Source organism: Notothenia rossii (assembly GCF_949606895.1).
Source record: "Notothenia rossii genome assembly, chromosome: 5".
NCBI classification, from domain to species: Eukaryota; Metazoa; Chordata; class Actinopteri; order Perciformes; family Nototheniidae; genus Notothenia; species Notothenia rossii.
In genome coordinates, this window is record NC_136903.1 from 67822038 (window position 1) to 67849743 (window position 27706).

Genomic DNA, 27706 nt, shown 5'->3' on the forward strand with positions numbered 1-27706 from the left:
AGATTGCCCTCGGCCATCCTTCACATGACAATGTGACAATGCTGCACAAGCTGTTCCTTAAAGTTGCCAGGGAACCACTTTCCCTCCCCTCCATTGATTTCAAGATCAGCGCTGAGCACTAAGGTGCAATGTGTTATGACAGCTACAAAAACAGACACAAAAGAAAGATTGTCTGTGTAGTACTTGGCACTAAATCAACTTGGCATCACATAGGATTCACTGATTTTATCACTGAACTTTATGGAGTATATTTACGATCAATGAATACAAGTAACAGGTAGATAATGAAGTGTGGTAATTTACTGTTCTACTGCATTGACTACTTCATCTGTATGTGGAGGGAGTGTTCACATATCACACTCTAAAACAAAACAATAGATCTAGCCAAAAATACACCAAAGAGTCAGATTTTTAATCCAGCCAGCCCCAACAAAAATGTAACATAACTGCAGGCTCTCTAAAATACAATCTCACCCCAAGGTCCATTAAGCAGTTTTTGTGTGGAGCTTCTATGCATAACACAGCCATTCAGCAGATGAGAATCCCAAAAAAGCTGCTAAATGGACCTTGGGGCGAGATTGTTTTGTAAACTGCTGTTTCCAAGGTCAGGAATGAACTCTGAACCTAAACTTTTAGGGCATTTCATCATCATTTTCAGAAAAAGCAGGCAGCTGTACAGCTGAAAAACTCTGATTAACGTACTTTCTGCAATGCACTCAAGTATGCAAAATATAAATAGCCACTTACTGGTGAAGGAAGCGAAATATTAAGCAGGCTAAGAGCTAAATATTTCCTTCAAGAGTTAGAGGAGAGCAGAACTGAGCCAAAATATATCGGACTTAAATTCAAATCTTTACTATGTCTGCTGGATTTGTAAATAGGCAATATGTCAATGTTGTGTTAACAATCTGTAGTGCTGCATCAAAGTTGACCAACCACAACAGAGCCGGCCAGCTAACCAATCAGAGCAGACTGGGCTCTGGTTTCAGACAGAGGGTGAAAAGAGGATGCTGCAGCACAGGCAGTATGAGAAACAAAAAACATGTCATAGAAGCATAAAACACAATGACATTAAACGTGAAAGTGATCCCCCTTAATGAAGGTGTAATGGCAGGTATGAAGCTATCAATACATTAAGTTCACGGTTACTGTAAAGATGGTTACGTTCAGTTATTATGCTCCAAAAATCTGGAACAAACTCCCAGAAACCTGCAGGTCTGCTGCAACTCTTACTACTTTTAAATTCAAGCGGAAGACTTTTATTTTTGCCATTGCTTTTAATTGAACTATTAATACCTTAAACTGCACTGTTACTCCCTTCACTCCCCTGCATTTTTTTTAAATTATCTTTGCTTTTAAATCCTGTTTTTAAATGCCATTTTATAACATGTTTCCGCTGCGCTATTTCTTAATGCTCTTAATGCTCTTAATGTCTTTCATTTTTGTAAAGCACTTTGAATTTCCTTGTGTTGAAAGGTGCTATATAAATAAACTTGCCTTGCCTTTCCTTGCCTTACTTCACTTCCACAGAACTTTACACATTCTGTTATAAAAACTGCTGCCTTAAATGTCTTTTTAGTTAATTATAAGGTAGCAAACAATTGATATCCCAAGCCCAGCAATCTAAAGCTATTGGCAGTAGCTGATCCATACTCTAGTTTTAGGTTGAAGTCTTTTAACATTTTAATCACAAAACTAAAAAGGAAATATTGAAGACACTGATTGTAAGGAATACAGAAGGTAACCACCCATTAAGTTAGACTTTAGGTGGGGAAAGCTGTCAATCAATAGGGCGAACAAGGGTCACTGAGGCTTGCACGCTGCATGTTTTTGGAGGGATTTCGTGAGTTAAATCATTGTCTGTGGAAAGGCCTACCTGTTGAGAATTAAGTATTTGTTGTTAAAGTGGTGATAAAGAAGGATGGTGCAGCCACATGGAGGGAAGGATGGATTGATGAGGCCAGTGGACCAAACTTAGGTTTCAAGAGAGAACTGGCAAACAAGTCAATACATCATGTGACCTGTTGTATGTAGACAGACTCCCCTCCCTCCTCCACACCTCACTTCTCCAGTGTGACTGATTATATTGGTCTGGCTCATGATGCCGACAGCTCCTGCAGCCCTGAGGCCAAGCAGGCCATCATTGATTATCAATGCACAAGCACATATCCCCAAAACACAGACATCGGCATCAAGCTTATCTCTGAAATAGATTGCTGTTGCTTGGTCACCCTTTTAAAATACTTCACACCATTCCTTAACATATTGGTAGGATTAGGAATAAATGTGTTAGACTGTGATAACTTGTTTTGTGGTTCGAGTTGCGTTGCAGAGACATTTGTGATGAAAGAAAAAGAAAAGCATTTGTTTGATGTATATACTTTGCGGATATAGTCTGAACCTGAGGAGGGCTGCCAGCAAGTAAATAACACATTTTCCCTTAAAACATAAAACAGCTTTCAGTCATGCCTGCTGCAAACAGCAACAATCTGATTTCTAACATCAAACAGTTTTTCGAATACCAGAGAAATCTACTTAACTGAAAACAAATTTGGGTAATGAAGTGCGAGAGAGAAGGGGGGGGGGCTAGCTCTCACATTGTTCTCCAAGCGTTGATGGAGTGCAATCAATGGGGCAGCAGTTTACCAATGAGGTGCCAGCGCTAACTGTTTTCCATCACAGTATCGGGGTGTTTTGTAAAGCTTGGCTAAATGAATCAAAAGTCTTCATCAGTGGCTGATTGCTCTCTTGCGAAAATAGGATTGTAAACATTGATCCCGCAGTGATGAAAGACAATGGAGGGACCAGTTCCCACCATATGGTGAACACACTTCGAGCATCTTCACTAAAACGAAACTTATTTTGATATTGTTTGGTGTGGAATTGACGATCATAATATGGCAGTGTTTATTTATGTGGGTGATGGTACACACAAGCAGAGGGGAACTGAGTGAAGGAGAGAAGAACAGATGCGTACTAAGAAATGGCATCCTGTGATCCATTTTAAAATGCAAATATTATGCACACTATTATATCAGCATTTATATGGCATATGCTATGAGATTATCCTATGAGATGTAATGTATCTGCTAAGGCGCATACAAGCATCGGTGCAGAGGCACGCATCTGTGTGCAGCCTGGTGCCTGCTTCTGCTTGTGTTCAATTCAAATTAATTGCTCAGCGAGTTGATATCTGTCCGCGCAACACATAAAAGATACTGACAGGCAATTACTAACGTTTCACCTCCTGACTCAGCACAGTAATTGAAAAAGCTGCATCCTGCTCTAAAAGCTGCATCAACCTGTTGGGAGGGGTGGAGGGAGGGAAGTTCGAGCAAACAATTTAACTTTGTCGACACACTCACGGTGCTGAAATTCCGCGGGCCGCACAGCTCCCCCTGGTAGCGGCAGTACAGCAGCATCTCCTCCAGCTGGTGCCCCAGCCGGTCCAGCAGCTGCCTCATGGACGGCTGGGACTCCCGCGGAGGAGGAAGAAAGTGGTTAAAGTCCAAAATCCGAGACAGCGGGGACCAGGGAGACTCGTCCCCCTCGCTCCCTCCATTATCTCCCAGCGGTATTAGTGCCTCTCTTGCGGCGGGGGACACCTGCCAGTTCTTACCGAAAAGTCCCAGCCACCTCCCCGCGCTAAATATGTCCGTCTTCTTCATGCGCCGCGGCAGCAGCAGGTTCTGGTTGCAGATGGTGACCGCGGGAAACACCAGCCGCTTAGCGTACACCATGTGCGCCTTGCTGTACACGGGTGAGGAGAGCAGGTACCGAACTCTGTTGGAGGACCAGGTGAGGAGCAGACCCAGAGCCGCCAGGAAAGCCAGCAGCCAAGCCACTCTCCGCGGGTACGAGCCGCTGAGGAAGATGTGCCTCAAGCCATGTAGGGTGGTGTGTTTCAGGAAGAGCTTCCCGGCTTCGGCGAGGGAGCCCGGTCTCGGTTTGGATCCAGATGAGGTGCACTGGCACATCTTGGACGAAGGCTTGTGCGCGCTTTGAACATCGGTCCCGGTGTGGTCACAGTGAAATGAGACTGAACTCGGATTCGCGCTCTCAGATGGCTGCTGTTAGGAAGAGACTTTGGAGAGGGGAGAGAGAGTAACAAAAAAAGAGAAACAGAGAGGGAGAGAAAGAGGAAAGCGCACGAGCTCGCGCCTCGCGGGCAATGAGCGGCAGCTCGTGGAGTACTTTGTCAGTCGCACAGCGCACCCTGGGCTTGTCCAAGGGGTGAGCTGGAGGAGGAGGAGGGTGGGGGGTCGTGGGGTTCTTCAGAATGATTTAGTGCGCGACTTTGCAGCAACAGGATACCAGGGGGATTATTTCATCAACATTACAAGAAAAAAAATGTTCCGGAGACAATGGATATAGCTTAGTTAAAAAAATACATTCATAATGCAATTAAACGTTCCTTGTGTGCTTCATAATCATGACTCTCACTTACCCACCTCCAACCCCAATACAACACACACACGCACGCACGCACGCACGCACGCACGGACACACACACACACACACACACACACACTCTGTTTCTTCAGAATGTCCTCTGTGCTGTTAGCTGAATGAAATCATTGGCCTCAGTAGCTACAGAACATTTGTCTTCCTTTTCAAGACCGTCACACACACACACACACACACTCACACACACTCACACACACACACACACACACACACACACACACACACACACACACACACACACACACACACACACACACACACACACACACACACACACACACACACACACACACACACCTTTAGGCACACACTCACACACACACAACAAATTGACACACAAACACATACTATTCGCATTCAGGCAAGTCATGATAATCCCTTCTGGCTCACAATTTGTATTCTTCCTCAAAATTGAGCACTGCATCATGGAGGGCAATGCTGTAGAGACTCCAGTCTATTTCATTACCGCTCCACGAGTTGCATTTTAAATATTGTAGTGCAGAAAAACACTCACTGGGCACCTAACATTTTGGTGGCACTCAGGTTTCTGCACACTGGTTGACATTTCCGACGTTCAATTCTCTGATGATGTTTCAGTAAAGAAGGGTCAAGATGCTTTGGGTAAATGAATGCAAATCATGTTGCACATCATTAGACATATCCCATAATCCCAGAGAGCCTTACATTGACGTCATGTTTTTTTTGACCCTGTAGTGCCACTGTTTGGCTGAGGGAAAACCTGTTTCAGGCAGGCAACACAGGCTTGAATGCACCATTGACGAAGCATTTTGTGAACACCATCTTCCTCTCGAGAGGGGTGTTGGTTAAGTGGTGTTTCACGCTTGGTTGCTCATCATCACAGTGTTCAAATCCAGAGCGAAAGCCAGACAACATGCAGGCCTGATTCACTCTTTCAGTTCCTTCTTCTGGTCGCAGTGGGTTTATGCGAGTGTACGAGTCTAGTTTACCGGGGGACCGAGGGAAAAGAGGTGAGAAGGACATTTTGTAAGTGAGAGAAGAAGGAGAGGATAATTGAGGTCTGCTGAGCGAATCAATTGTTCAAGTCTTGCCCTTCTCTAGCTTAAAGGAGAAATCTGGTGTCTGGCAACCTGGGTGATTGCTGAGATCTGGGAACATAGTGACCACAAAAAAGTTAGACAGAAAAAGACAATCAGTCACACCAAAAGACGGGTTGTAACCAAGAACATTCCCTCGTTACACATTTAAAACTTTTCAGGCACAACTACAGCAAATCTATATGGGTGTTTGGAATAAGCACGTTGCTTTTCTCATCTTATTCAAATGAGTTTGGCTATTATGGGGTGAAGGCTGGATAACACACTGCATTTAAAACGGCAACATTTTAATTAATTTGAATGGATCTGAGATTTGGCGTAGAGCTGTTGAGGCATGGACCGGTGATATACAAGTGAAGATTGGGGGACGATTGGACCGTGTTGATTGGACTTAGAGCAACATCATGTTTCATGGCGAGTGGTCCGTCGCCCTGGCAACAGCATTTGATGACACCCCATAATACGCTTAGATGCGTTGATGGCTGCATCCTTACCGAACCTGTGAAGTTTTGGGGCGTTTGGAGCAGTTTCACTGAAGTTTTGAGAAAGCCGTGTTTCATGGTGAGCATTGTTTTGCCATGGCAACGGCATTTGAAGAAATCTCAAAACTGTCCTGTAGATGTCTTCACGGCTGGACTGTTAGCAAACTGCTATCTGAAGTCTGCTGCTCTAAGCATGTCAGTTGGAGCGATGACATCATCGTGTTCCATTACAAAGGTGTTTATATTTGAGCTAACGAGGCGTCCAGAGATCAAAGGCTTCATTGTTCTGAATGAGAGATAAACCTCTTACATGTGAACGTTTTGTGTTAGAACCGTAACAGATATCTGTAAAATTTCAAAACGTGAAGCATGTCAAGGAAGTTGAGTATCTGAAGTGTAATTTTTGTGTACTTTCGGGTTAATAATGTGGCCTTTTTGGCAGTTTAACTAAAGCTGCTACCGTGAGGAAATATCTGCCTGAAATTGGTTTAATGGAGGAATGTTGAAAGTTGTTGTCACTTCATGCCCTCAAGAGGCATTTTGTTTAATTATTTTGCTTAATTATTTGTCATTTTTCAAGCTACGAGATGTTTTAAAAAAATATACGAAGGCAAATTTCAAGATTTTCTACCCTCTGTTGTGACATCACGCACTCTAGTTAATGTTAAATTCTGAAGAAAACCTCTAAAACAAGGTCTGAACAATGTTTAATATCTCTAAAAGTAAGAATCAGATTTAAAAGTTGTTTTACACGAATAATGTCAGAAAGATGTGTAACATCTTAAAGTTAGAATGAGGTTTCTGAGTGAAAGTACGATTGAACATTTAGCAGTTGAAGTCGCATGAAGATTTGTTGAAGTTAAAGAATTTCTCCATTGACTTCAATGGTTAAAAATGGGATGTATTATGGGATGTATCTCTGGAATTATGAAAGTTATGAATGAGAAAAGTAATAGCCATCGATTCCCGATCGAGCTGAACGTTTTGATGTTCGAACAGAGTTTCTGCCATGTTCAATGCGGGAGGAGAAGCGCGGCAAAATAAGTCGGTGGAATAATAAACTTTTCGTGCGTAGAATAACAGTTAGTTGGAATGCTGTTAACAGCATTCCCACTAAATGAAGTTGATACACTTTCTCAAATGCACACATTGTAAGATGTTTATTTAATTTAAATGTAGAGAAGCTCAATGAGCTATTGTAATCGAGTAGCTCCTCAGCTTCACCAGTTAGCATTGCATGTGTAGTCACTGCATCAACTTTTTGTTAAAACCACTTTTCTTTGTTACACTTTTACCGTGTGTCAACGTCTTGCCCTATTTTATTTTGAAATAGATTTGGTCATATGCACCACAAATCATAATACTGTATGCCTGCACCAACTATGGTATGTTTAAAGAAACAAGAACTACAATGTATAGACTAAATAATCCCTCTCTCTCATCACTCATGCCCCATTAGAAGTGTGTGTTCTCAGTATTTTCCTGGCTTCGGTCTATATTTTCCTTCCGTCTTGCTGTTTTCTGGGCGTTTCTCTGGCCCTCGCTCTGCCTCCAGCTGTCACTCCTCGGCCTCTCCTCCCCCGGAGCTCTGCTCCGCCCGGCTGACACTGTGATCGATGTTGTCTGAATTAGAAGCTTGGAAATCTCCCTTAAATTCTCCTGTCTGGACACAAATACTCTACCCATTAGCTAGCTGGACTGAAGATTGCTAAAGCTGGCGACTGTCGTGGAGCCAAGGCCAACTTTAAATGGTTTGTTACAAAGTTAAAGTTAAGTTAGAAAAAAGACTGTAGCTATACTGTATGTTTAAGGAAATATATCTTCAATGCTGGATTAAAGTCAGGGAAATATTGTTGTAAATCATGACTGCAAGTATTACTTTGTTGTATTTCCTAGGGAGACTTTTTAGTCAAGTCTATACCCAACCCACCCACCGACTACATGATAGTTCACATAGATAAGGAGACAGGAGAGTCAAGCACTTCTCACAGATGAGATCAGGCAACCACCAGCAGTTTAATCTTTCACCATGTTTCTGGATTTAGACATCGTACTTTTCACTCTCCTCATCTCGCGGGCTTAACACGTCATTACATCCCCCCAGAGGACAATCAAGTATTCTCCTCGGAAGATTACTCATGTTTCAAGGAATAAAGGTGCCATGGGGGATGGTTATTCAACCGGAGACCATAACAGCTTCACAGCAAGATACCAAAATTACATATTCAAGAGTTGTACCATGGAAATCAATACGATTGACTACAGCTGTGCGTCATGTAAAGAACGCTGCATAGACATGCAGGAGGAAGTGAGAGACTGTTAAATGTATCAGATAGGGAGCAAAAAGAATACTTAGAAAGTATTCATTTGGGAGGCACATGCATTCATTATTGGTTGTTTGGTGGGGGGTGCATCAGAATTCACCAGAGATGGATCTTGACACTTTTGGCATTTAGCAGCATTCGTTCAACCCCGTTTCCCCAGCCAGCTCATCAACAGAAAGACATATCGGGCTGAGGCTCTGAGCAACAAGCTAATCCGTCTGGGCGAAGGGATAATGATGCACTGGCTTGACAGAGGAACACAATCCCACAGCTTGTGTTACAACAGAATAACAAATGCACGCGGCTCTGAAACTGCGGTTAGTGTTTCACTAATGAACCCTTTATGAAACAAACAGGGGCATTTGTTACGGGACTTTGGCCACAAATTGTACGCCTTGATACATCTGTGATGTGAATGAATATCCTGTTTGATCGATTGTTTTTTAAAATAAACTTTGAATTTATGAATGGGGATTTGGGAACCACTGTATCAAACTTTGGTTGATTCGTTCAAGAGTGAATAAAAAAGGAATCCTATAAAAAAAAGCAGTTTCCTTGATTAGTGCTGGGCAGAACAATGCAGTCTTTGGCTAAAAGACTATTGATTTTTCAATGCTGTGTATATTCCCCAAACTGATTTTTTCAGTCTATAAAACGACTGCTAACTTATTTGTTCAAATGATAACGATTTCAGGCATTCAAAAGCATTAAGCTTAACAGGAAATGCTCAAATGGTATTGCTATCAGCCCAATCTTCATTTCAAGGCGTGAATCCGTCTCCTCTAAAGTCATTTAAATGATGTTATAGAGACAAATCCCTGGGCTGATAAACATAAAGCTTATGGGGACTTTCATTAACACACTGACAGTGTGCAGAGGATATTTATGTACACATTTTGGAGTTTAGTCCCGTCAGCAGCACTACAATGAAACAAAAAGGGATGCAATTACAAAAACATTTGCATCCCACTGATGTCCCGATCCTTGTAAACTGATGTTGTGAATTCCATCACAGGCGATTAAACACCACAGAGTATTAGCTGCTTGATCACTGGGAGCTAACGGGAATAAGAGTGATCAGAAGAGGGCCTTTTTTCAGGGTGGACATTTCCTTTGACAGCTTCTCCAAATTAGAAAAAGACTTCAATTTCAATCAGTGAAGCCAGTGAAGCAGCGAATGTTTAAAAGCAAACTGGAGATAAATGAAAAGGCACGACAAGCACAGAAATTAAATAGCTGCTACTAGAAGTCACATCTTATCAGTCTTTAGCCCGCCAGACAGGATTACACCTTTTGGCATGCAGTGTGTGACATGCTCAGGGAAGAATTACATGCTGTGTTTCTTTTTCTTTTTTTGAGTATTCAAACATATTTAAAGTTGAAGCGCATGACAGAACTACATGCCCAATAGTTAGACCAATCGTAACTGCACATTTGCAGAACTCTTCGGTCTCCTTCATTCTCAGTGTACACTCTTTTGATATTTATTTATTCACTCTTGTTTCAATAGCCTAATTTTTCTCGTTTTTCCAGGTCTCTAAGTGCATACTATATGTGCTTTTTGCTGTGCATGAGCACTCCTCCGTATGGAAGGGACTTACTTGGAGTTTTCCTGCAGACAACGCAAATAAAGAAAGTAGATGCAGTATATGTGCTTGTACACGTGTGTGTTTACTAATATTGGTTGCAGGTTCGGATGTGGAAAAATCTTTAGTTATTGGAAAAATAAATTGAGCTGGGAATTACGGTTGGAAAGAGAAAAACAAGCAGTTGATGTTATAGCATGATGTAATGCAGTCCATTAATAAACTCATGGGGTAAATACCAATTACAGATAGGGGTAGGAATAGGTGATTAAACCTTGAACTAAGTTACCATTTCAAGATTTCTGGTTCCTTCTCTAAGTTTTTAAGGTCGGTAATCAACAACACTTAAGAGATTTGAACGTTTTTGTTTTTGGACATTAAATACATTAGTAAATACCCAAATTGTGAATGCCTGAAGCTTTTATGTGTCTGAAAAATGGCGGTTGGTAACAAAATAGCGAAATGAGATTACCAAACATCGTCATGAGTCTTTAGCTTAGTTACTTATTTACTTCTGGCTATTGCGTTTACTCTTCAAAAGATATTAAAGTGGTGTTAATATGTGAAGGTTATCCTGATGATCAAAATGTGTAAGTATCATAAACGCGTGTATGCCAAATATTCCAAAATCCATGAAGAAATCCCCTTGCTTTTTGTCGAGGAAACCTTTGCAACGCTTACTTATGTTGTGATACAGTCCATTAATAAGCTCAAGTGGTACAAGTTATAGAGTGATGCAGGAATAAGTCATTCAAACTGGGAATAAGTTACAATTTCAGACTTCCGGTTCCCTTGTCTAACAGTACAAGTCATTTTTGGTGCGATGCCTGAGAGCGCCAGATTACGGGGAATGTGTTTGGTTGGTTTTAAGAGGGGGTAAGGCACATCACGTGTACATTTTGCTCAGGTTGACTGCCTGTACTACCTTCCAGGCTTCGCTTTGGCTGATGTGAAGCCATGCAGCCATGATGTAGCTATTTAAAGCTATTAAAGTGGCGTTAATAAGTGACGATTAAGTAGTGAAACCCTTGCCATGCTCTGGGTTGGCATTTTTAATCAATAAAAAATCCATTGCATCTATTTATATACGCTCATGCTGAAAAAAATATACATACAAAAACAACCTTACTACCTGAGGCTTTGGATTCAAATTAAAGCCACATATAAAAAAAAGATGTGGATTATTTTATGTATTCTTTGTCTCTACTGGGAATGACATGAGATCCGTCTCTGGTTTGTAGACGCTCAGGGGCAAACAAACCTTTGGGCTGCACATTGCTCTTTGTGTCAGGCTGCATGTGCTGATAGCAGAGGTGTGTTTGTGAGAGCACTGGGTAGTGGAGGCACTCTGCACTTTATCAACCTGTCATTTAAGGTCTGGATCAGGGTGGGGACACGTGTAGAGTCTAACTACATGACACAAGGGAGGCAACACCACCTCTCTGCTTTCCACTATCTGCTGAATCTACAAACTCTGCCTCACTTCTCTCTGTTTACCCCCATATGCATACAACCCCTTGACTTTTTTACTTGGGCATAAACACAATCCCCTCCTTCGGCATATTCTCTGATGTGTTTCTTAACATTTTAAGACAACCCGCATCACACACACCTTTGTTCCCCACACCGCCTCCCGCTTTCCTCCTCTCCGTTTGAGGTCTTTCCGTATTTTCTCTGCATCTCTTGTTTTGCTTCCCTGTCTCCCGCTGGGAATGTTTGCAGCCAAAGTATCCACAAGGGATCAGGAAGGGAGGGAGGGAGGGAGGGAGGGGAGAGGACCGAGCAAAGGAAGAGCAGCAGGGTGGAAAAAGGTGCTGTAGCTGCGGGGGCTGACAGAGGAGCAGGTGGTGATTTACAGAAACAATTTTGAGGATAATTGTGTACATGATCTGCTGGAAGGGACAAGTGTCACAAAGGCCAATTTCCCAATAGCCTCTTAATCTGCCAGGCTGTAAGGTTGAATGAAACACTGCGTAAGGTGACTGCCGCTTTGTAAAAACGATGTGAGAGTAAGTGGAAGTATAGCTCACTGCAAGCCTGTGAACACACAGAGCTTCAGGTGGTGACACTTAAACAAAGCTGAATATTGTATGACTGAACTAAACTACTAGCATGAAACACATTCAGCCCCATTGTGTCAGCGCTGTGAACAAAAGACCTTGGTTTTCAAATTGTATTTGACTGCTATGAACACAATATAATCAAAGTCTGAACATGTTACAGACTTATAATACTGAAATAGTACAACATAGCTCACATGGATGTAAACAAGGATGTCTAAAGTATTGGAATATAAATGTAATGGAGGGGCATTCCACCAGTTTTACACATGGAGCATGGATTCACTTATCAGGAAATCATAAAAAAGGCTGTGACAATATTTGGGATTCTGTAGGAAATTTGATAAAACCTGAAAAAATCTGAATGACCCTATTTTCTAGCAAAGGGATTTAGTAACCAGTGCTTTTCAAAGGGTCCTATTAAGCTCATTCTACATGTTCCATACAGTAATTGTATTGTGTGCCTCTACTGTGACATGTTTACATGCTTCAATGTTCAAAAAGCTCTTTATTTTTCTCATACTGCCTGTGCTGCAGCAACACATTTTTTATTGCTAACTAACCAGCAATCGAAAAACGTTAAAACTCGAATCAAAAATAATGTTCAGTAAGGTGCTATAATGGCTAGTTGTGATGGTATTGTTATATTTTCATTGGTTTTAGAAAAAGACTTGTGGGTTTTTGATTTCAAAGGTAATTCATCACGAAGGCGTGACTTATATACAGTATAATATACAGTGCCAAAGATATGGGGTATAAAAACTGTATAGTAGTTCACATTTTCTTTGCAGATTTGACTATCAGCACAAATGTATTGGATGGGGGTGAGCTCAGCATAAACATATATAAATAAGATTCTCTAAAAGCCCATGTTGACCCATTTTACAGTGAGGGAAGCTATAGACACAGTGTGAAGCCTTCGAGCTGTTTAAAAGCAGCGTGTAAAGCACTGCCTTGGGAAACACGTTGCTGTGTTGAAACCCTTAAAAGATTAACTACATTAATGTCACAGAAGTGTCAGAACAGATGTTTAAATACTGTGAATAGCTCGCATGTGGTGAGAATCTATTGTCTACCAAGCTCCGTTAACTTAACATCCCTGTGCTCACGAGAAGAGGGTCTCAGAAGCCTTAGTTTATTCATGGTGTGAGGTGACAGCCCCACCACACATCAATGCATTCATCTGAGAATGAATTCACGAGTCATACCGTATAAGGATTGTGGCGGGAGGGAGCAGATTTATATCGACGGCCCAAGGGGCGGCACGGGGGAAACACAGGATGGCACCGCTAATTCATCTCCCAGCGTCATGACAGCAGGGCTGGGGTGAGTTTGGGGAAAGAGGAAACGGTTCTGATGAATGACTTTCAGAGTACGGCCGCTAGCTATAGCAAACAGCCTCCCGGTACCCCACAGGCCCGATGCCTCCTATTTGCTGCTTAGGGAGAAATGAATGAATGGCCCTTTGTGAAATAAATGGTCCCTTCCTGTCTGACATTTACAAATGAATCCTTCTTGTAAAACTAAATCCATCCATTTATTTTATTGCTTGTGGAGGTGAGTTGAGCGTTCAAGATTGTCGTTGTCATGTGCATTCACAACAGGGATGATTTAAGAAAATGTAGAAAGGTGGTGGTGCCTATTAGGGATATTTTGGAAGGTTCAAAGGATGACATGCAATCAAGCAACCTTGGCATCAATACAAAAAAGAAAACAGAGTTTGGTCTGTGTTTTTCACTTTCCAGGAAAATTAAGCAAGGTCAGCGCTTTGTGTACTGTGAAGGTCTTTGATCTGGTTAATTGTCTGTGGAGGGGTCTAAGTGATAAACCCAATGAAATGGTTTATGTTCCTGCTTTCTGTGGTGGAACTGAATATATTTTTGATCATCTGGAAAAACCCACGTCTGCGCGTTGGTCCACTCGATTCACTCACACTACCAGACAACCTCAAGGACAGCAGTATGGAATAAACTAATAAGATACAATGCGTTTCACTTTAGAGTGCTTAGGCATTTTTGTTTTACTTTAGAGGAAACCTGGCAAGGTGTTTCCCCCTGCGTCCAGTCTTTATGCTATAGGCTAAGCTAAACACACACTTACCACACCTCTGTAGTTGTTGCAGGGTCAGGAAAATGATATAATAGCCGGATTGATACTCCTAACAAAAGTGATATATAAGAGTAAAAATGTAAAAATGTGATTGACAAAACAATTTTGAAAAATCCAATAAATATTGTCATTAAATCATTGTGATTCAGATATACTAGGAGCTGTATCTTTGTAATTTCACTCAAATGTTAAAATAATGATATTAATAAATGCAAATTATGTAAAGTAATGAAATCAGGAGGTAATTCCATAGCCAATTGAAAGTTCATACATTTAAATTACATTTGCTCTTTAAATGCAACAGAATCGCCTCGAGTTAAGACGTTTTGGATGGCTTTTCAAATATCATTTTGATGGCCAACCCTCTGACTTTACGATATGTGCTTACATTTAGTTTAGGTACGGGAGGTCAAACATAAATCCCTCACAAACCATTACAACCTTTACAACCGACATGAAACCTTACCGGCAACAGCATTAACAACATTTCATTTTGCAGAGCACGTTCTTTATAATTTGGTTTGATTTTAAACAAATGAGCACCTTGAGCAAATCCATCCCTAAAAGACAAGTTGTACCATAAGTCTCACACTGTCAAAATATTATGTTGTTTTGATTTTAAATTCAGCATAACATCATGAACTTCCTCAGGCGATAACCAGTCACATTCAATTTCAGTCTCTTAAGAGCAACGTAGAATCACAGGCCTGCTATTAACCAGCATATTCAGACAGAGGGGAAACACTGAAGCAAAACAAGTAATTGACCTACGTCGGAATTCTGTTTGTTCTCCTTTTTACATCAAATACAGTGGCAGCTTGTTAAACTGACGGCAAGAGTTAAGTGTGTGTAAAACTAACGAAGAGGGGCCAGTTGTAGTTTGACTGGCTGACAACTCTGAGCAAAGCTGACACACCCACAAAGACACGTACGACACACACACAAACACACGTACGACACACAGAGGAGGATCAAGCTTCCGGAGAGGATGAAACTGACAGTCCAGCTGTATGCTGGGTTACACCTAGATGCATCTTTCATTTTGATTTCAATTTGATCTGCAGCGTAATGGCCTCTCCTGAGATACATTTACTGAAAGCAATATGATGTCTAACCGAGGCTGTATGTTCGTGTGTCCGGAATTCTAAGGTGTGAAGCAGACGCCATTGCTAATTGCTGTCATGATTTATATGCTTTATTTTTTCTGCCCTGCTAATTCTCAAACCGCCTGAACACTGATGTCCTAATATAAACCCTTAAACACAGAGAGGTGGGGGCTTAAATCAAGAGGGCACAGCTCCCCTGTAGCGTGTGTAATTATTTCTGCGTCTGTTACTTAGGCAGACATTATGGGTGTTACGATTTGCTTCGGCCATGCTTATTAGGTTTTGGCGCGGAATAATATGATCAGCCCCTCCTCTAAAGTGTAGGCCAAAGGCAACAGCAGAAGACCTGTTGAGATTTACTCTGAGAGGAAACAGCAAGCACTCTATCAATAGACCTTCCACTAACATTAGCAAAGGTCTGTTTGAGATGTCGAGCTCATTTACATTTAAGGCTTCTTGTCACTGCTTTTATCCAGAGTCTCAAAGATGTGAACAGTCTCAAAGTGAGTTTTTGATGAGGACAATGTTTGCAAGGCAGAATAAAGGGATAAAACCTGGGAGATTTAAGTGTGGGATAGAGAGCAGCCTATTGAGCCCTCCACAAGGTTTTTAGTGCCTTTTTCCCTTTTGAGATAGAAAGGACAGGCAGGCTAGGCTGGGGGAAAGAGAGACGACATGAAGGAAAAGACCCGTCAGTCAGATCCAAATCTCTGCTTTGGTACATGGGGACCCCTTCCACCTCAACTTTAAAGCCGCATTAAAGCATATATGATCGGGTTTTTTTCAGGTCACTTGTGTCAATTGGCATTTTGAGCGAGGGAGGTGAGATGAGATCCTAAGAGGACACTCGAGGTGCATGTGGACACTCAAGAGTAAGACGCATGTGGGTATGTGTGAAGTAACACACTCAAAGATGTCCATTTGTCATCAGATAACCCAGGAGTCTGAACAGGGCCATACACAACAGGTAAGATTAGGACATACAGAATTTCTATAAATATCTTTACATAATCTTTCAATCTTATGGCTACAAGTAATTTGAAAGATGTTGCCCGCAGTGACATGACCCCAATAGGGTGATAATGTTACTTACTGTCTGCTGGATGCATCAGGAGCCATAACATAAATGATAAGGTGAAACTGTGTCAGGGTTGCTGGTCTAAAAGTTTGTCTCAGATCTCTTCTCCCAAAGATGGGTGGCCCTAAAACCTATTTATGTAGCTTTAAGTTTGGCATAGATCCATATTATCACTTATCAATATAACATTTTCATTAAAGGGATGTTGCAATGTCACAGAGCAAGTCAACTACGTTATAAAAATGTTCAATAATAATTTATAGCTTTTACCAATCAGTCTAAAATATGTAAAACTGATCCCCATCTTTTTACTTCTGCCTCTATCTATTGCAAACAGACATATATACACTACAGTACACACACATTTACCATAAACACATCACACATATTGCCAAAATCTTCTAACACAGTAATTTCTTATCAAGGTAACTTTTTTTGATTTAATTTGATTTGTTTTTTTCAATTGCTTTACATGAGACAATGCTTTAGTTAAAAACAAAAGACTACTGGTAAAGTTAAAAAAATAAATACAAATGGAAGCTCCAAGGTCCCCTAGAACAAGGTGATACATGTTTTAAGGTCTGTGCAACATTAAGACAAACACATGTTCAAACATGTTTCTATTCTAGAGTTACCAAAATAAAAAAAGACTTGACATTTCCTGTAGGATTTGCTTGTCATTGCACACATGTCTTCCATTGCACAGTATATACCGCCATATTGCTCACCACTAAAACACACACACATGGTTGGGCTGAGGCGTCCTGCTGAGTCTACACTCTGCTACAGAGAGGCACTCACTTCCCAAGAGAGTCCTGCTGACTGCGATAGATGTCAACTAGTCATCTGTGACACTGTGCAGAGAGGCAGCAAACACCAGCTCTGACACACACACACACACACACACACACACACACACACACACACACACACACACACACACACACACACACACACACACACACACACACACACACACACACACACACACACACACACACACACACACACACACACACACACACACACACACACACACACACACACACACACACACACACACACACATTCCTACATGTCCCTAGGATATCATGTACTTGAACTAGCTGGGAGTGGATATTCCTTCAACACAGACAGTCCGTAATGAATAATTATTCTAATAAAAGGATTGGAACAACTTTAAAGGTCTGTCTGCACATTCATGCATGAGCCACCTAAGCCTGCAACTCTTAAATTGGACGATATCTTTCTACTTACAGCTTCTCACATATCCGTCCTGTCATTCAGAGACAAACGTTTTATTTCAGCCCTGATATTAAGCACAAGAGAACCATCCTGTAGGAAGCCATTAAGACCCTCTCATCAGCCTAATTAGCTGCTAGTAAGTGGCTATTGACCCTGTATGGGACACTTGCCATATGTCTTATTCATATGTAATTGCTCCAACAAGACGGCAGTATCCCTCATTTTCACATCATTAAGCGTCATCTATCTTAGTCGCGGAGTAAAGTGAAAGTTCTACCCTTTCATTTATGCCACTTTGATGATTAATTAGCGGGTGTGTTGTGAAGTGTTGGCTGATATTGAAGGGAGTCAGCGATGTATCTGTATCATTTAAATGACCCAGGCTTTATATCTGATTGGACTTATCTCAACGGGGAGAGAGTGCTGCGGCACCTCTTGTCACCAACCTCCAGAGAAGACTGATGAGAGATTTAATTAAAATGACTGCATTTGAAAACACTGGTCCATCACTTGGACAGAAACAGAGACGGCACAGCATGACAGAGTATCACAGTGTCTCTCCGTCAGAGACTGAGGTCCTTCAGAAACAGAAACAGCGAGATAGAGAAAAATGGTAGACAGAATAGGCAAGGGATGGGTTTCTGCCAAAGCCGTCCACAGTGAACAAACCAAAGCTCATGTTTGATTTGTTATATTCATTTTTTAAAATCCCAACAACACACAAATAGAGTTTAATCCCCCAGGAAAACAAGGCCTTTCAAAAAATGCAACCACTGTGTTTCCACTGGCAGCCGCTCTGCTAATACATGAGGCTTTAACTGTGGTCCGCACTGAGGGTCTGATGTTGTACTGTTGTGGGAATCAAAGGTTTCTCCCTCAGAGATGAGAATAAGTATATTTCTGAGTGATTTTCTTGTACACAAAATGAAAAAAAGAACAGCATGCAGCATCCAAGAGCCAAGAACTCCATGAAAGCCGGTTTAGGATCCAAAATGATTGTAAAACACTGCCCTCTTGTGACCGCTGTTTGATATGAGCGCATGCCAGCAAGAGTGCAATTTATACATGCTGGCAAGCCGACGCAATGCTGGAAAGCCTTTAAAACAAAGCAAGAACATTAGAAGTATCAGAGGGGCCAATTTCTCTATTCTGATCAGAGGACTTTTTTCCATTTAAATTTGAAAAGGGAAGCATTTTTTATACATGATGTATACTGTCATCTAACTTGAGTTAACTTAAGATATCATGTGTGTATAGGCTCTACATTCAGATGTATGTTACATATTATTTTAATAAGATGGATTAAAGAGGGCACCTTTATATTTTTTATTTAAAAAAGCTAATAATGGCTGAGAAGATGAAAGAGACAGCTATCTGCATTTGAGTGTTGCCATTAATATTTGATGGCCCTGTGCTGTCACCTCTCAGAGGGAGGAAGCATTTCAGCAGAGCAAGCTTTTTTTTTTTACTCAAAGACTCTAATGATCACTTTTTCTGACCAAGAATATGCTTGGCTTATGCTTAATTAAATCCATTTCGATAACGTGCAATGTATTATTTCAGTTCAGTTCGCTCACAGATGCTCAGGTTGAAAAGAAACAACTAAACCGACACATCAGGCAGTGTTTGGCGTTCAGCACAAATGAATGTAATTTGACAATGTGTCAGTGTTCTCGTGATGTATTCACTGATGGATCTGAACTTCAAACCGACTAATGAAACAGCAAGAATCCAACGAGCTCTAAAGAAAAACACGGTGGAATAGGAAATAAATCATAAAAATGATTACACATTACAAACGGAGGAACAAAAATCAATTTCCATTTGAAGAAGTGACAGTTTAATTAGCCTAATTGCACAAGGTGTAGAGCAACCGTTATAAATGGAGTTCAGCACATACCTCATGTATTAATTCTTTACTCTTTGTTGGAGTAACACACATTATGATACTGTGCTCTCAAGATCATTTACTAACATATCATTTATCATGGAATATTCGTGAGGATAATTATATTACACTCTCCTTGTTACAATCCCTTCTCAATGGCTGCTCAAAATAAGTGCTTAACCATAATAAGCACTCGCAGCTTGGAGCCAGATGGTGAGGCCAGCTTTGGCATTTGATTTTCCTTTCTCTGAAAATCTTCCCCTCTCATCTCTCTGCCTGTTATCGCCTGATGCTTTTGAGGAGACAGGAGAAGGGCGTAACCAGAGCCACTGGCTGGTTCTGTTGACAATGCTGAGCTTAGGAGAAAGGCAAGATGTGGCTAATGGGCTGCCAAGGGAGCAGGAAGCAGGGATTTGGATCACCGCTCTGAGGGGGGCTCACATTCTGCTCTGGGACAGAATATCTGCAACCTGAACCGTATATCTGTAAGGGTGTTCACTTCACTATTGACCCGTGCCTGAAGCCCAGCTCATGGCAGTGTGAGCACAGACACAGACAGACACACTGAAACACACTTTCACAAACAGCAGACAGAGATGGTGGACGGAGAAACAGCCAGAGGGGGAATGGACAGAAGTCCCTGAAGACTCAGAGAGAGACAGAAAGCAATCAATTAGCTGACCTCCCCTTCCTGCCCCTTCTCAATACTCCAACAACGGGCCATTAGTGGCTCTTTAGCAGCTTTAATAAACAGGCACTAGCAGGAGTCCAGTGTTGGCCATTGGGACCTGTGGTGCTGCCAACCGCCACATTACGCAAAGTAAATTCACTTTATCGAATTGCTGTTCTGAAGAAAAAGTATACCAGAAATACATAATGCATGCTGTAAAGTGAGTTAGTTTGCTCTGTGGGTACAGCAAAGCATTTCCTGCTGTATGCCACAATTACACAGCTAGCCTGATGATGCTATTCTCCTTTTGCCTCATTTGTTTTCTGTTTTATAGTCTATTACTTTTTTTGCTGTATCATTTCCCCCAAGCGAACCTCATTTGTGTCTACTTCAATTCGTGATTTAGAAGAATGCCCTTTGACAACTCCTAGGAAAAAAGGCCGGCTGTTATTGCTTTTAATCAATAAAAAGACACATTGGTGTTCAAATATACTGTACAGTATATGCCAAGCTAGTTAACGCTTCCTTGAATACCGAGATGTACTTTTACAGAATAGAACTGTGTTTTTGCATCTGCCTACTGTCTACTGCTTACATACTTGAAATGTAAAACCACATGTGATACACACCATGGTAACATCACTTAACATGATTCAGTTTTTGGATAATGCCAACCCTGTGATCTGCAAAACAAAAATACAGTAATTATCTTCTAATTGAACCCAGAAAAAGATCCTAAATTGCTGTTTCCAAGCAGCGGTTATCAAACCCGTTCTTCAACATTTTGAAAATAGTGAGAAAGCATGAGATAATAATTGCTGCATGGACGTGCATGAGCTGGAGGAACAATCAACGATTAGCCTGTATTAGTGGCAGCCTGTAACGCAGACGTGTTCAAGTTAAACTGACAATTTCTATAATTAGTCTCCATTAGACCTGAAAAATAAATAATGACTTGTCACTTGTGTTAGTCAGGTCTCTAGCCTCACTGCAGTAACATACACACATGAAACCTTCAGGCATGCACAAACATTCACTTAAAAAAGAAATCCAAACAAGACACTCACACTGTCAAGAACACGGTCTCAGTGTGACATTGCAGGAATTTAAAGATGCAAAAATCTGTAGCTAATATATGGCTTGAGTAAATAATAAGTAAAGACAAAAACAATCTACACACAACTTATTGTTTAACTATTCATGACGTTGAAGATAATTGTGTTAACAAGGACACAGTTCTGCACTATATTCAACAATCTACCACCGTTTTACCAAGGGGTGAAATGTGATAGCTGATCCAAAGTATTTCAAAGGAAGACATAATGAAAGCAAGAATAGAAGAGTTTTGAACAGCATCAAGGTATTAACGTCTGTCATTGAAAAAAGCCTGGCCTTCCTCCCTTTCATGCTGATAAAACGGCAGAATGAACTGAAATCACACTACTTTGTCTTTTAAAACGGACATCAGCAGAGGATGACAGCTGGTCCCTTCCCACCCCAAGGACATTGGTCATACAACACACTTTTTCTCATCTCTGACACTGACTGGGCATTTTTCAATTTTAGCTTGGGTACACTGAAGCCGAGATGGAGATATGCAGAGTAAGATCTATGGTCTGCTGTCAAAACAGAATTGACAGCAAATTTGCTCACTTTTTGGCAGGAAAATAAAATCCTGCTGCCTTACATTTACCCAACCAAAATATACAGTATATGTATTGGATATGGACGATGCAATTTATGGAGCAGGAATTCAGATTTCTGCACGGAGAGTTATAGCTATAACTCATTTTCAACTGGTGTCCCTAGTTGAACTTGAATGTATCCCACTACACTACAAGTATAGGAAACAGAATTCCTTCAAGCTAAAAACACTGCTCTATTGCTAACATGTAGAAACGATTTTCAAACTTGAAAATCTTATTTTTCTTCCTACGGTATTGTTACGTTTTCAATGCAGGATCATTAATTTAAGTCACCCAGCTTGCACAAACTTTACTTTGTTACAAATATTTTAATTATTTTCCCTTTACCTTGAAGTGTTATGAAAAGATGTTTACGGCTGTTCCTCGCAACTACCACTCTCACCTCCACATTCCTCATTTACGACCTTCATTTCCCATTTCTTACCACTTTCACCAAACTCAACGGTTCTGCGTTTTGGTTGACAGGATACAACCTTGTTCACAGTTTTCTACTTCAGAAGCTCCCAACCCCATAATGTCAGAGCTGCTTTCAGCATTCACACTGTGGAATCCCTAAAGAGGAAGCACCTGTTAAGACATGCTTTTAAAGTTGAATGTAATGTCACTCTGCTTTCCTCTTCCTTTTTATCTTCCCTCTGACAGGGAGAATGTAAATAAGTTGGTTTATGTCAACATTTTATACAAGTACATTTATTTTCTTTGACAGACTCATGACTGATTTTGAACATTAATTCATATCTATAAAAAGGGACTTCGGCTGCAAAATAGTAATTATTTGGGTAAATCAATTATTTATTTTGTCCGACCAACAATCCATAACCCAAAAATATGACATTATCCATCAAATAAGATCACCAAATAATTATGATTTGGCTAAATTATATATGAATAAATGAGAGACAGTCATCAGAAAAGTTACCAATTACTTGGTAAATATAGTTTGCTTACTAATAAGTGAGTAAGCAAACTATATTCATGAAGGGCTTTTGAAGAACACATTGTTACAAACTGAGAATTAGCATTTAAAATGTACAAAAATTATGCCAGGCAAACTGATAATGTTCTGATTCTGCTACGAGAAACACTGTTATAACTTATAATGAAAATACATTTTAGATTAGCAAGGGCATCATGTATTCTAGTTAGTCTTAATGGAAATTGTATGTCATGTACTTGCTTTTACACACTGATATAATTGCAGCTCATGTAAGTTTAGTACACCCATTAGCAGTCTGCACATACCTATCAATAACTGTGCAAAGGTCGAGCCAATCGATAGACCAGGAGCTGGATATGGTCAACACTTCTTGGTAATTCAGTATTCCACTTGTGTGCCGTCTGATGTTCAAACTCCAGAGAACACCGGGGAGCGGCTACAAATCCAAAAATACCACAAACTCTGGGACAGGGTGTCCAAGAAAGATGCTGCCCTGAAGTTTTGTGTGAGCAACAAACCGATTCCTTCAGTGCTTTTTTAAATTCCATAACACCACTGTATGCCAAGTATTCCACTTTAAGTAATGGGACCTGCTTTTATGATGTCTGCAATTTTGTTTTCTTCATTATAGCTGACTGAGAAAACATTTCTAATTTACAGCAGTGACTTGGAATTGTGGGAGACTAAATAACCTCACAGCAATAAATAAACGTTCTACTTCATATTAGTGATTTTCAATTAGTGATTAGTGAAGTCCTCATTGTCGAGGACTTCTATCCTGGCATTACCGTTAAGTTTTTCCTGAATTTGGTTTTATTGAACATGGTTATATCATCACATAAACCCAAACAGAAGAGTGTTCTTGATTAAATCCTGCTGCCTCCTCCCCATATTCTTTTGGGCCACACTCCAAGATTAGATCCCCATATGCAATATTACCAATCAATCAAAACCATCAAGTATACCAGACACATACCTCTTGAATTTATGAAGTGCAGACTTTCACTGATGACTTCCAATGTATAGTGTCCAAGAAGGATCAAACATTAATAACTACTTTGAACAATATGTCTTGCAGTGGGGTTACAGTATTACCTCTCTGAAGCTCTCGGGGCCACAATCTATGCCTCTGAAGTTACACTCCAGCAGAATGTCCTCAATGCGGTGTCGAGTACGGTTGTAGAACTCGTCGAGGCTGAAGCGAGACCCCGGGGGCCGGTCTGGCTCCGGGGCCAGTGGAAACCCTGGTGCCATGCCTTCTTCAAACCCCAGCAAGGGGCCCATGAAAATCAGGTCGCTGTAGCTCATCTGAGACTTCCGCACAAAGTTGTAGTTACACACGGTGATAGCTGGGAAGGTCATGTTTTTGGCCGAGTTCTCATCGAGCGTGGTGATGTAATCATACTGGTAGTAGTATATGATCCTGTCAACTACCTGGAGCAAGAAAGCAGACAGGGCCAAGGTGAAGACCAGACCCCACAAACCCTGGCGAATACCAAACTTCTTGCCCTCCACAAACACGTGGTTGGGGCCATGGAGCGTGCAACCGCTGAAGAAAGCGGCCAGGTCGTCCACCTCCCCTACCTCGTCCTCCTCCTCGTTGTAATCGTCTGCCTGACTACCACCGTCCAGGTATTCCTGCGAGTCACCGTAACTCTTCTTCACCCTGTAATGGTCGTCAAAGCCGTCTTTATCATATCCTCTGCCTGGCTCGTCGTCAGAAAAGGAGATGGAGCACATGATACGGACCGGCATGGTGGCAGGATGAATAACTCAATATTGCTATGAGTTAATAAAGAAGCCTGAAGGCAGAAGTCCAAATCAAAGAGTCCAAAGAAACTGAAGCAATGAAATCTGTCTCGGCAACAACACCATTAGTCGAAATAATCCTAGAAATCAGCAATTATACAACGAGAACATTTACAAAGTATTAGTTCTGTTGCAAACTGATGGCCTTTAAAGTCTAAATGCTGACCCAATCAAACGCACAGTGTCCCAGACAAAGTCATCATCTGAAGCAAAGACCACAATCTGAAGGCAAACCCCACGCTTCACTCGCTGCCATTCACTTCTACTCTGACCTGGACTGATAAGCTTCGCCTTGGTTTGTCCTTGTGTCTGGAGGGCAGATCCATCCCACAGCAATTTCCAAAGAGAGAAGAAGAAGAAAAGAAGAAAAGAAGTAGAAGGAGGAGGAGGAGGAGGAGGAGGAGGAGGAGGAGGAGGAGGGAGCAAAGAAGGTGAGGCCATGAGGAGTATAGGACACAGAATACTCCCACAGGGCCCAGCCACAGGTCACCGTGCTGGGGCAGAGTTACACCATTTACAGGGAAAAAACCAGGCTCGACGCAGTGGGAGTGAGAGAGGGAAATGTAAGAGAAACCAATGTACAGTAGCGAAAGCACCAAATAGGCTTTTTATTTCTGCTGATTTTATTGTTCTGCGTGACCTCACTCTTAACCCGAAAAGAAAATGAGCACAGTTGTGTAATCGAATGCAAATAATACTTAGGTGTTATGGAAATGACAGAGAAATGGGAGAAGATTCACTCATTGGCTTTTACAACACAACCTTACATGCAGCAGTGTTGTCATAAATTCAGTTTTTATGATGAGTTTTAAAGTACAAGGCACAAACACATAAGCGTGACCTTTCACAAGATTCAGTGAGAGGAAGAAGTCATCATTTTGTGTCTGACGGCTAGAGAGAACATTACAGAACAACCACTACAGTAAGAAGTTAAGGACGTTAATCAAGACTTTCATTTGCTCATTCTTAATTACAATCTAATGGCTCATTTTACTGACTCATTTCCTCCACATGGCTGTGACAAGCCTGTGGAAAACACATTAACTGAAAGCAAACACGTACAACTAGCAGAGATAAAAAAAGACTCATCTCAACTGGATCCTTTCTTTATTGAACATGGAGATAAATGCAGATTCCCAGAGGTGGTGTTGGTTGTGATATGAAAAGGAAATGTAAGAGACCGATCCATATGTATCGATCCACCTCCATTAGAGCGCTGAAATTATTCTCAGAAACATTAAGGTGCCAGAAAATGGAACGTTAGATGCATTTAGGGAGATGACAGCACTCTTTACAATAAAACCTACAGCTAATGATGCCACAGGATACCAAGGGGCAACCGCATTAAACCTGAACAACTAACGGTAAACACATTTCGCAAACCAATAAATTGTGTTGGGCTTTTAAAACAAAAACAACTCGCCAGTGTGTTTCATCGGCTCGGATATAAATTGAGAGGGTGTGAAATGCAGCAGACTTGGTCAATATGTACTTAACTGCAGCTGTGAAGACTGTCTATCACAGAAAGACACTGCTGATGATAAGAGCGCAAACAAAAGAGTTTTGGCTCTGCCTTGATTGGGTTCTATCCTGGAGCCTGTTAACCAGCAGCGCATGATAGCCTCTGGTCCTTGAATATTTATTAGTGATCACTAGATAGCCCCCGGGCATATATCCTGACCTAACAAGAAGGTCAGATACTCCCTGAGCTGCGGTCTCTGGATGAATATTCACATTGAATCACTTCTTGCTTTGGGTAGCAAGTTGTGAAACTGCGGTGGAGGAAATGAAACTGCAGAGAAGTGCAGTGACCCGCTGAATAAATCCAAATGATGAGGTTAATGTACTTGGTGCCAACATGTCTTAATTACATTGTCAGTGGTGATTTATTAATGCTCATAGGGTTCTTAAAAGAGATAAATCCAAAAGAAAACATTATAGTCTTGCTCTATTCTTTCCCATTTATCTTTTCTTTTACATCTTACTTCTTCCTTATCCGTTTCCTGTCATTATTCATTCCTCACTGCTCTTTCAAATCGTGTTCACTCTGCCTCAACAAGCATATTGATCTCCACCAGGGGGCGGCAGCAGCATATCTAATCCTGCCGTTTCTCCTGAGGGCTGCATTTCACATGACAAGCCATCACAAATACTTCATTTTAAATTGAAGAAGGTGCAATCTGTGATGATAAACGCACTTGATTTATGTCTAATGCATGTTATACTGCCAGTTAAAAAACAATATTGTTTCATCTGTCAAACAGAATCATATTGTTTTGTTTTGATGCTTTGACTTTAACAAAGGGAGTTTTCACTGGTAAGCACCAACATTAAACATATTTTTAACTGCAGAAAAAAAGTATAGTAAAAAGATGACACAATTTCATAAAACGCTACGGCACATATTTTCTTCTTTGACTCACGACACTTTTTAAAATGAGCAGAAAATTATGCCACTCCTTTTTGTGAATCATCCCAAAATAGGTGCCCTTAAGGCCTCGGGGCTAAAGGCTGTGACAATTTCTGGGGCTTTTGCATGCTGTTCCAATCTCCTTCTCCCCTCTTTTCCTGTCTTTTGTCCGTTAACTCTCTAAAAAAAGAAATACATAAATATGAAAGAATTCTTTTAAGCCCCTGTTACACTGTCCCGAAATTGACACCCGATGGACACACGAATATGGAATTGGGAATTTCGCACGAAGATGGCCCCGAACCACACACGAAGGCAACATTTACATTACATTTAAGACATACAACTGCAACAAAAAAACAAAAACGATTATGTTAAAGTATTATGATACTGTACTGATATTTTCAGACTTTGTTCTTTACTTTATCCGTCTTTATATGTAGAAGATATTAAGTTTTCTCCGTAATGTTGTTTCCATAGCAACATCAACTTCCTGTCAACTCGCCTTCAAATAATATATTATATCCTTTTCAGTTTCACAGAACACAAAATGGGTTATTTACATAATACGTTTACATGATTTTGTTGTGCAACAACCCGATGGACACACGATAAAGGAAGCTCTGATCGTAACAACATCGGGACATTCATGAGGGCATCTTAAAGGGGACCTATCATGCTATATTTGAATAATATATTGTAGGGCCATACCTATATAAGGTATATTTATAAGTTTTATTTTTCAAAATACCA

At 40.9% G+C, this 27706-nt stretch overlaps 1 protein-coding gene across 3 annotated transcripts in view; it reads right to left on the reverse strand.

Annotated features, from left to right (window-relative positions):
• The window catches only part of asic1b (acid-sensing (proton-gated) ion channel 1b), a 164909-nt gene that overhangs the window by 26156 nt on the left and 111047 nt on the right, over positions 1-27706 (reverse strand). The window contains exon 1 of one of the 3 annotated variants that reach the window (XM_079682981.1): positions 23830-24842. The exons of 1 other annotated variant lie outside the window; for it this stretch is intronic. In XM_079682981.1, coding sequence (XP_079539107.1) covers positions 23830-24489 — 660 coding nt within the window. In that variant the 5' untranslated portion in view covers positions 24490-24842. Of the gene's footprint in view, positions 1-3365; positions 4165-23829; positions 24843-27706 lie in introns of those variants that run through there. One more of the 3 variants, XM_079682982.1, reaches the window with a different exon arrangement.